At 36.6% G+C, this 10471-nt stretch overlaps 1 protein-coding gene across 1 annotated transcript; it reads left to right on the top strand.

Moving 5' to 3' along the window:
- Positions 1-1128: 1128 nt before the first annotated feature.
- On the top strand, positions 1129-9616 carry ccni (cyclin I). The gene is made up of 7 exons (XM_079847801.1): positions 1129-1380; positions 2156-2312; positions 2861-2995; positions 4365-4439; positions 5003-5143; positions 6708-6941; positions 8510-9616. Exons 2-7 carry the CDS (start codon positions 2199-2201, stop codon positions 8906-8908), a joined length of 1098 nt encoding a protein of 365 aa, XP_079703927.1. The 5' UTR covers positions 1129-1380; positions 2156-2198; the 3' UTR covers positions 8909-9616.
- Positions 9617-10471: the final 855 nt, after the last annotated feature.

Genomic DNA, 10471 nt, shown 5'->3' with positions numbered 1-10471 from the left:
CCGCCCCTCTGGGCCTGGCACGTAAGGAACGTAAGTCTCTCTGTTTAGGTACATTTTTGCTATTTATAACGAATGCTTTTGTCATTCCTACACTTATTTAACTGTATTTTATGTTATTTTATCTTTATGACACATCTGTTTTAAATATTTCATGTTGTAAAACATACAAGCGTTGTTTTAAAGCTATCTGGGTCTTAGGATACTGACAGTCTAACCGACCAATAGAATCGCACGAAGATGTAGCGTTCAAATAGTCCGCCCAAAATTCTCTGCGCTCATTGGCTACTGGGTTCCATGTAGACGCCGACCATTGGTTAGACTCGATAGCTTGTCCTGCACTCTGAATGGTTGTTGCTGGGTTTGTTTTGACAGGGTTGCCAGGGGGTAAAAAATGTAGTACAAATGCATTCCTCTCGTTCATTTTTGTGATGAGTTTCTGTGTCTTACAATTAAAATGTTCCCTTTCTCTTCAACATTCATTAAACAAAAAGTGAGTTATCAACATATTTAGCTGAATGTTATAGCAGATGCCATATGTAGTGAATTCTGATTCAGTTTTTATAAAATAAATTGACGCATGAAAGGTGAAAATATTCCTTTAGGTTAGAGATATGACTATCAGACACATCGAATTTAATAATAATATAAAAGTATTTTAGTTATTAATTATTATTTATAGTACTATAACATTACTACTATAATAGTAATAATGTAATATAATATAAGTATTCAAATATTATTTATTTAGGAATTTGTTTAAACTTCCCCTTAAAGCTTAATGTCCGTGATGGAATAGATGTTAAAATGTAATTTATTAATTGACATTCTATCCCTTTAATGTCTCGATTTGCGTTGTTTTCTGTTTTCAGTGTCATCTTGAGATATTGAAATAGATTGTATAAGAAAGTAGTCCCTTACAGTACGATCTACAAATCCACCAGAAAAGTAGTCCTTTTATGACACAATTACCGAATTCACAATCATTTCCATTGATAAATAAACATCTGACTAAATCTACATTAATATGTTGTGCTTTTTAGTATTTCTAATCGCTTAGAATTTATCTTAACATTTTTTTATTTATAAGAAAATGTTTCGGTGGAGGTTTCTGTGCGCGGTGAGGAGGTTAGCGGAAGGTTCTCCTTCCCTTCTCAGTCTCCTCCTCGGAAGTAGACGTCCGTGTCTATATTCCGTTCATTTTATTTTTCATATCAGTTTGGAAATTTCCCTTTTAGATTTTTAAAACCCCAACCAAATTTCACGGCAAGCATGGAGGCGAAGCTGGACGCTTAGAAAGATGACTGATTCCGATTTGCTCCTTTATTTTACCTCAATTTAATGGACCGGATGATCTGCGTTTCCCACAACCTTGCAGGGGAGGTAAAAATCTAACCGTTTCTAAGAGATTTTATAAACAAATATCACCATTTCGCTTGTTTAAACCAGCTCGAATAGATATAAATATACCTTTAAAATACTAAATTAAGATTTTTAGTGTAGTTAGGTGTGTGGAAGTGCATGTATACTGATCTATTACTGTGTAGCTTGTCAGCTAACACTCATCAAATGTAAACTGCGTCAACACCATTAACATTTCATACTGAGCTGGTGATATGGGTTTTGTCGTGGTTAAAGTAATATTTAACACTAAACAGTACGGGTGTTGTACTTATATACATCAGTATTACATTTATATAGTATGAATATGATGCTTAATCAATTCTCATTATTTGTCCTCAATTTAAATGGCAAGTGAACCCATCATCATCATCATCATAATCAATTCAGAGTTGATTTATGATAAATGTTTTTTTCTTTCTTTCTTGATTTGGTGTTCATTAATTTTTTTTAAACGCTTTTATTTTAATCAAAACAAACAGTAACTGCAACAATAGGAATAACAAATATAGCAATATATGTATAACTATTATTGTATGATGATTGTTATTAAAATGTAATTGTAATTATAATCAGTTTGGATAAAATACTACTAATATATATATATATTTTTTACATTTTTTAAATATTTTAAACATTTATTTATTCTAGACTTTGTTTTTAAATGTGATTAATAATAGACAACCCAGACGTCCCTTGTAATTTGTGAGCGATTATATTTGCTGTGTTTTTGAGATGTTTTGTGTTCTGCGCTCAGGTAGCTGTATCCAGTGGGGAGGTAGGCTGTTCCAGGGTGTGTGATGAAGTTCACCCAGCCCTTGGAAAGCCGGAAGCTGTCATCTCTTCTAGAGAAGGCAGTTTCTAGGGAAGCCAAACTATGGAAGGGTTACGTGCCAAAGAAACCTACCAACCAGGTGAGACAGTCTGTCAGCTGATATCTCTGGTTTGTTAGGTATGACAACACACTGTTTACATAGTGGGAGGTTGATAATTTAAGGTACTTTCTGTCCAGGCACAATGTGAATAGTAATGTTGTCATCATCATTATCATGTACTGTAATTTGTAAGCCTGCATTTCAGAAGATCCCTTAAGATTCTGCAGTATGCATTTATGACTTGCTTTATAAATCCGGAATTTTGTAGACACACAGAGACACTGGGATACAGTTTTATGAGGCTGTTTTATCTCCTGTTGTGACTATATGGTGCTTTTGTGTCTGTTACACGCACACATGCGCCAGTGTGTGAGGTTTGCTATCTAAACTGATCCTGATGGGAACTGTGGCAGTTTTATTGTGCATACAATTTGGGCTTGCATTTAGTTTGAAAAAATGCATTACTATTATAAATAAGCATCTGTGCATTTGAGTCTACTCGGATCGACAATAAAAACGGGTTTGGTTTGGATTTGAGTCAGTATGGGTTGCTTTGTGTTTGATTTGAATATGTTTTTATTGTTTAGGATACAGATATTTCCCCTGAAAAGCGTGATGAGGCCGTCCGGTGGTTGAGGGATGTGCATTCCCAGCTGAAGCTTTATCCAGAGACCCTCTGCCTGGCCATCGGCATCCTGGATCGCTTCCTCTCTGCCATTAAGGTAATGTTTAAAAACATCTGACCGGTCAAGGTCTTCTGCCCCAGTCAATGATTATGGTTTTATGGCATTTTCCGTTATACAGCTGTCCATAACAGGTTTTAGCTGTGTGTTGGCTGGTCTAATTGCAGCCCATGATAGGTACTTCACTTAATAACACCCTATTTTAAAAAAACAATTATAATAATGTTCTCTCGTATGAATTTGGCTTATTCTTAGTATTGTGTGTGGCAAATATTGCAGCTCTTATGATACATTTTCTGATACATGCTTAGGATTAAAGCAAAATTTATCAGGTGCATTTTATGAATTTTATCGTATGCATATATGAATTTTATGCATTAAAATGTATGCATGTCGTATGCATGTTTAAATGTGTGCATGTTATGCATTATAATGTATGGATTTAAAGTTTGATTAGCATAATTGCATTTATGATCATATGTTAACTTGTGTGCAGTGAACATTATTTTACTCCGTTATAGAACTTTTACTGTTATGTAATTGCTTTACAGATAAAAGTTAGGTAACTATTTAGCTTAGTGGTTTTTATTATACAACACTGAATATCTTTTGCTCTCTTGTCTTTGTGCCAATTTCTTTTAGAACATCAGAAAACGTTCCTGAACATTCAAGGGCCGCAGAGACAATTCTAGATTTTCTTTTGAGAGAGAGAAAGTGAAACTGCCTGCTCAGTATTTTTAGATGCAGCTACATGGCACTCACTGCACATCTGATTAGTTCTTGTGCTTTGGCATTCAAGTGAACAGGAAATAAACACAGGATGTTCACATGTGTGTGAGAAACATTTGCCCTTACCTGTTTGTGACAAATCTTTATATATTAAAGAGTGGGATATTGATCCAGACAACAAATTACATTAAATCAGTCCTGAAATCCCCAACAGACTTTTAATCTCCTTTAGAACAAGATTTGGTCAATTGTTGTTCACTAGATATGTCGCACAAGATTGACTTGCATTTTCAAGACCCCCCTTTCCATTAAACATATTTTATTCGACTGTGCCACTTTTAATGCAAGTAGACAACATTTTTATGTAGTAAGCTCACTTAAGAACTTGTTTAGTGGAATTTTACCAGAAAAGAGTTTAGGATTTTTATCATGTTAATGTAAAACATCTTGTATTATATTTCCTGCTGTTTTGTTTTTCCTTTTAATTGTATTTAAGCAATTCTTGTTTTTTTGTAACTCAGTTTTTGCCATGAAGAAAGCCTCAGATGCTGACATGGCATAAAAAAACCCATTATTACTACTACTAACTGTTGTGACAAACTCTGCATACACAATGAGCAGTGCACGAGATGCATTATATCAGTACCGTCATTGACCAATCTCTCTCTCTCTCTTTCAGGCCCGTCCTAAGTACCTGCGCTGTATCGCCATCTCTTGTTTCTTCCTGGCTGTTAAGACCAGCGAGGAAGATGAGGTGAATGAAATATTATTATGCCAATCTACGTTCAGAGGCACTAGAGCTGATGCATGGTCAACTTCGGTCATCATGGCTCTCTGTGGCTTTATCTGTTTATGTAGCAGTTAAAACTGACCATGTCACGAGGGAGGCAGATAAAGCCCTTTCAAGTCTAAAATCAGGTTTGATGACCTTTTAGTAAAAAGTGTTCTTTACTGAGACTGACGTATGACAGAACATTCCCATCAGCTGCTTCATGAAAGGACAGACAGTGAGACATTTTCTGTAGGAATATGACGACTGCGGTTTCTGTACTTGTTTCTACTTAAAACGCCAAAGATGGACTAATGTTTAATCCGATTATTTTCTGGCAGCCCTTTAAAGTCATTTCTGGCTCGAACTGACCATGTGATGTGGCTTAAACTTAATGAAGCAATTACCAAAATGAGTTCAAAGTTATGCCATTACTGTTAGATTTCAAGCTGCTTCTTTTTTTCAACCAGTATGTTTGTGTTTTAATAATTCTGTGTGTTTCTGTGGCTGTCTCTGTGTGTGTAACCGTTTATTGTGTGTTTTTGCAGCGGATCCCTTCGCTGAGAGAGTTGGTGTCCAGCAGCAAATGTGGCTGTTCTCCGTCGGAGATCTTGCGGATGGAGAGGATTGTTCTGGATAAGCTAAACTGGGACCTGCACTCCACCACCGCACTGGACTTCCTTTACATCGTGAGTGCACTTCCTCTCTCTCTCTCTCTCTCTCTCTCTCTCTCACACGTGCACGCACACACACGCAAGATGCCACCAAACTTTTGACAGATGCCAAACTCTGCTTCATATATATTCCTGGGTCTCAGTCAGACTTCCATACAATTACAGAAAATGTCAATGTTCCCCAGCACAAGTATGTCTCTAAGATGTTACATAACGCTTCATCTGGTGAACATGTTTAAAAAATATGTTTGACAAGCATTTAAGGAAAGACATTTTAAGGAAATTTTCTATATGTCTAACATTTGACAGGAACGGTCTTTGACTTATTGCAGATGAGCAAAAGCTCTAAAAAAATACATCTTTCAGATGATAAAAAGCACATCAAATGGACATCTCATTGATGTGTGTTCAATGAGTCGGCAAATATGTTAGACGGTGCATGTCAATTACAGATGCATAATGTATATGGTAACACTTTACAATAAGGTTTCATTTGTTAACATTAGTAAATGCATTAGCTAACAATGAGGAATAGATTTTCACAGCATTTCTAAATCTTAAATGTTAATGCTTGTTAATAAAAATACAATTGTTCATTAGTTCATGTTAGATCACAGTGCATTAACTGAACAGATACAACTTTTGATTTTAAAAATGTATCTAAATGTTGAAACAAAACAATAAACAGTGTTAATCTTAATGTTAAAGCATTATTATTGTTAATGTAACTAATGTATTTGACTAATGTTAACAAATGAAACTTATTGTAAAGCATTACCATATATATTGCTTTACTTTATCGCTATCTGATTTGGTTCATATTGGAAGCGGATAATATCAGTTTAGCTAATTCACACAGAACACTATACTAGTTCACAAAAGTACTAAACTGTTGTAAAACCTATTTGCTAAGGCAAGCATCTTATTGTTGATCATATTTAAAGTTATGGATCTGATCAAGCTAATGCTATCAGTCTATATTTTTGAGTTTTTCCTTTGCGTTTTTGAAAAGTTTCGCATACAGATGACGACATTGTAAAAACGATCCCCGTTCACACGGATCAGTGAAAACAACTAAAAACGTTGTATTTGTACCAGACCAGTAGTTTATGTCACTTTGCAAAGAAACGCTAAACATCCATAGACTGAGCGCGTAATATGCATGCACATGATGTCACTGTTCTCACAAATTCATAGCGGTATCTTTTCAAAAACTTGCAATCTGAAACCCGTTTTCGAAAGTTTGCGTTTTCAGGCTCCCAAAATGCCGTTGTCATGTAAATAAACTGGCAAAAGGGCTTTTAAATGAAGACAGTATTGTGTAAAGTCAGCCAACAAAAGTAGAATATTAGATGGATGTTGCTGCTAGTAGTGAGTGAGAGAAATGAATTTAGATTAGATTTTCTTCCTCATGTGAGTGTCAAAGAAGGATCCTCTTTCTCGGCACATTGAGGTTTCTGTTCATATCCAGCTCTCCATGTGGGGCTGAAGGACTGACAATTAATCTGATTAAGTGCTGAGATCCAAAAGAATCTTGTTTTTTTAAAATCATTTTTATCTACCCTTTCTCTCCGTGTAGTTCCATGCGATGGTTCTGAGCTGCAAGTCCGGGCGGCTGAACGTGGCGTTGTCGGGTCTGAACCCGTCACAGCACGTGGCTCTGCTCACCCAGCAGCTCTTCCACTGTCTGACCCACAATGCACTGCTGCAGGTGCGCGGCTCATTGCTGTCCCTCGGCCTCATCACGCTGGAGCTGGAGAAACTCTGTCCTGATTGGCTCGCTCTCACTGTCGACCTGCTACACAAGTTACAGGTAAGAACTGATGAAGTTCAGTGGCTCCAAATTGTGTTTGAATACATTATGATATATGATTCATTTAAACTAAACTCTTCCGGGATGTCAAACGTTAGTGAAACGTGTCCATACGGTCCAACGAGATGATTTCCATGTGCATCTGGGAAATATATGTAGAGTTTATTGTGGGGGTCAAAATATATAATGCAATGAAATGATGTTTGAAAGATGAACAAAAGTTTTGTTTCTCAAAAGTCTGATGGATCATATTTGATACATTTTAACATGATTTTTCTGGATGCATGGATAATCAAGTAAACCAAAGTTGCAGGTCATCTTGACATATTACTTACAAAATGGAAGTTATTGTTTACTTAATAAAACTCATTAAAGATTTCACCGCATAAAGACATGTGAACCACGACCTGAAGCTAGACGTTTTTACAGTTATACTAAAATTATAAACTATCGATCAGATGACAGAGGACATGTAGCAGATTTGATCATGTCAATCATTTAGAGGCCGTGCAAATTTGATACAGTAGTATTTATAGGGTTAAAAGAGTAAATTGGTATTGAATATTGTTTGTAAAATGAAATAATGTAGATTAAGAGTTTTTAGAGGGAGGCCAGATCCAAACATTTCCATTTAAGCAAATGCATAAAGTGGTCCGAAAGATCACATTGACGCAGAGACCTAAACAACTAAGAGCCGCTACACGTTAGAGTCGCACTAGCGGACATAATCCATCTCGCATGCTTGGGTTTCTGTAGACGCTCTAACCCTTATCATAACTCAGAAGAGGCCCGGTCACTCACTTCTCCAAACAAACTCAGTTATCTCTGCCAGCAGCGAGCTCAACGCCAAACAAAAAAGACAGACCTTTAAAAGTCATACATGTACAACAAACTCATGAAGAAATTCCCAAAGTTCAAGTTTACGGTTTCATGTAGCTTTAAAAATACAGGTTCAGTAACTAATACTGTCAACATCAATGAAGCAGTTTTAAAATATTATTGACTATGTATGTATTGAACATGATACACACCATCATTCAAAAGTTTGGGTTTGGTCAGATTAAAATAAAAATAAAAAATGTTTTTGAAAAGTCTCTTCTGCTCTCCAAGCCTGCATTTATTTGATCAAAAATACTGTAAAAACAGTAATATTGTGAAATATTATTAGAATTTGAAAGAAATGTATTCCTGTGATCAAAGCTGAATTTTCAGCATCATTACTCCAGTCTTCAGTGTCACATGATCCTTCAGAAATCATTCTAATATGGGGATTTGATGCTCAAGAAACATTTCTGATTATTATCAATAAATTATCAACAAACAGTTTTTTTGATGAATAGAAAGTTAAAAAAAAAAAGCAGCATTTATTTGAAATGGAAATCTTTTGTAGCATTATAAATGTCTTTACTGTCACTTTTGATCAAATTAGTTTGTCCTTGCTGAATAAAAGACTTACTGACCCCAAACGTACAAACAGTAGTGTATATCTGATATTATATGTGCAACCACACTTTTCTTTGATGTAGAACTAATACCGTATATGTATTTTTCCGCTTCCTCTCTCTCAGATCGACAGTTCTCAGCTGATTGGCTGTCGAGAGCTGGTTGCACGTTGCCTGTCCACACACACGGCTTCCCTGCCTCCTAACACTGTGTACATCTGCCATCCCCTGCTGAACGCCCCGGGGCCTCGGGACAGGGGAGTCCTGCCCGCCTGGCACGTGTCCCCCGCTCCGACTGCACCCTCTGACCCCAACACCACCCACAACCGTTCAAGCAAGTCCTCGGCCAAGCGGAAGGTGGAACACATGGAGGTGGACGAGTATTTTGATGGGATCAAGCGCCTGTACAACGAGGAGAGTCCCCAGGAGGGGGCGCTCATGTGTACGGGCCAAACAGCGGGAGGAGGGAAGCAGAACGCTGGCTCCTCCCCCTGCCCGCCTCTCCAACCGGCCAGAGAAACCTAGAGGAAGAAAATCACACAACCACAGCAACCGTGTCCATCAGTTCACCTCAGAGCAAGAGAGAGGCCAAAAATACTAACAAAAAAACATTCTGTGCATGATGCCATTTCATAACCGTTCACTGAGCGTACACATAAAAGGCTTTGAAAAAGCAGAAAAAAAATCTATATATAAAGGAAAAATGTTTGCAAAAAAAGTAGGAATATTTTTTCCTCTATCTGTGGAAACTCGTATAGTTCCTGTTTGTCTCTTTTTATGTGTATTTCCTGCCATTTATTTCTGTAACTTTCACTGTCCTTTTCTCTCTTTTTATTTGTCAAACACAGCCCTCAACATTTCTGAGTGCTCTTATTTTATATATATATATATATATATATATATATTTGAAGGCTGTGGTAAAAGTGGCATTTCTGAACACATTATATTAGTTTTGTACAAATTTACTCTCTCCTTCACAGCTGGGTCTAATTGCTCGTTGTGATGTGTGTGTGATCATTGAGTGAGTGAGTGTGTGTGAGTATTTGAAGGGTGATAATGTCCCTATCACTTCCTTAAACTGAGCATTAACGATGAGCTGGTGTTATCCGTGGCATTAGATCACACATGGCGTGACTTAGTTAGTTGAACTGTTTGTCGCTTGTTCTAAACCTAGTAATATAACTGTTATATCGAGTAGAATTAAATTCATAAGATTCTGAACTAACATAAAAAGCTTTAGACCTTCACCATTCCTTTGCTGATCATAATAACCTCCATGCGCTGTTCCTGCCGAAAGCTTTCTCTCGTGCTCTGAGGTGCTGATGACAGTCCGGGACGCTGCTGAGAAACCTCCCAAAGCTCAAATAAATGAAAACGTACTGAACTGCTGATGTCTCTGATGTCACTTTTTTCTAAGTGTGTGTGTGTGTGTGTGTGTTTGAAGAAACAATACTGTACTCTTAACAATGAAATCTGATATTTTTACTGGGGAACTCATTGCACTCACTAACAAAAGGGAGAAACAGGTCATGGTTGTGATACACAGGTCATGCTTTTACGTCATCTTTTGTGTTCCGTATGCGGTTTGAGTTGTTGAAGAAAATGTGTATTCAGTATCTAAAGCCAAGTAAGTGGAATTAGAAGCTATTTATTCAAATAGTAATGTTTTAAATTACTAGAACTTATATTTTATATAATAATTTCAAGCAGTTGCAAAATAATTGGCAAGTTGGAGTTGTGGCATGTTGCATAAGAAGTGACATGCTTATTTCATACAATGAAAAGAGGATGCTGCAGGATATTTTTCCATAGTTAACTTAATTTGTTTTGATTTTTAGTTCATGAATGTTTTAGTGGATGGGAGTCAGTTCTCAAGTTCACACAGGTATCCCAGAAGAGGAACCACAGGTTCATTGCATATACTATGAACATGTTTTTATGTTGAACCACCTTTTGTCTTCATTTTATAGTTTAGCAGTTAAAAACAACCATAAAACAACCATTGAGCCAAAAGTTTTCCCTGAAAAGTGTGCTTGTGCATAAAAATTTTTTTTTTTTTTATTTGCTTACTAAATGCTACTTGATTTG

The sequence above is a fragment of the Squalius cephalus genome (genome assembly GCF_949319135.1).
Source record: "Squalius cephalus genome assembly, chromosome: 17".
NCBI lineage: Eukaryota > Metazoa > Chordata > Actinopteri > Cypriniformes > Leuciscidae > Squalius > Squalius cephalus.
Note: the sequence above shows the minus strand (reverse complement) of the source record. Positions and strands in the feature narration are given on the sequence as shown.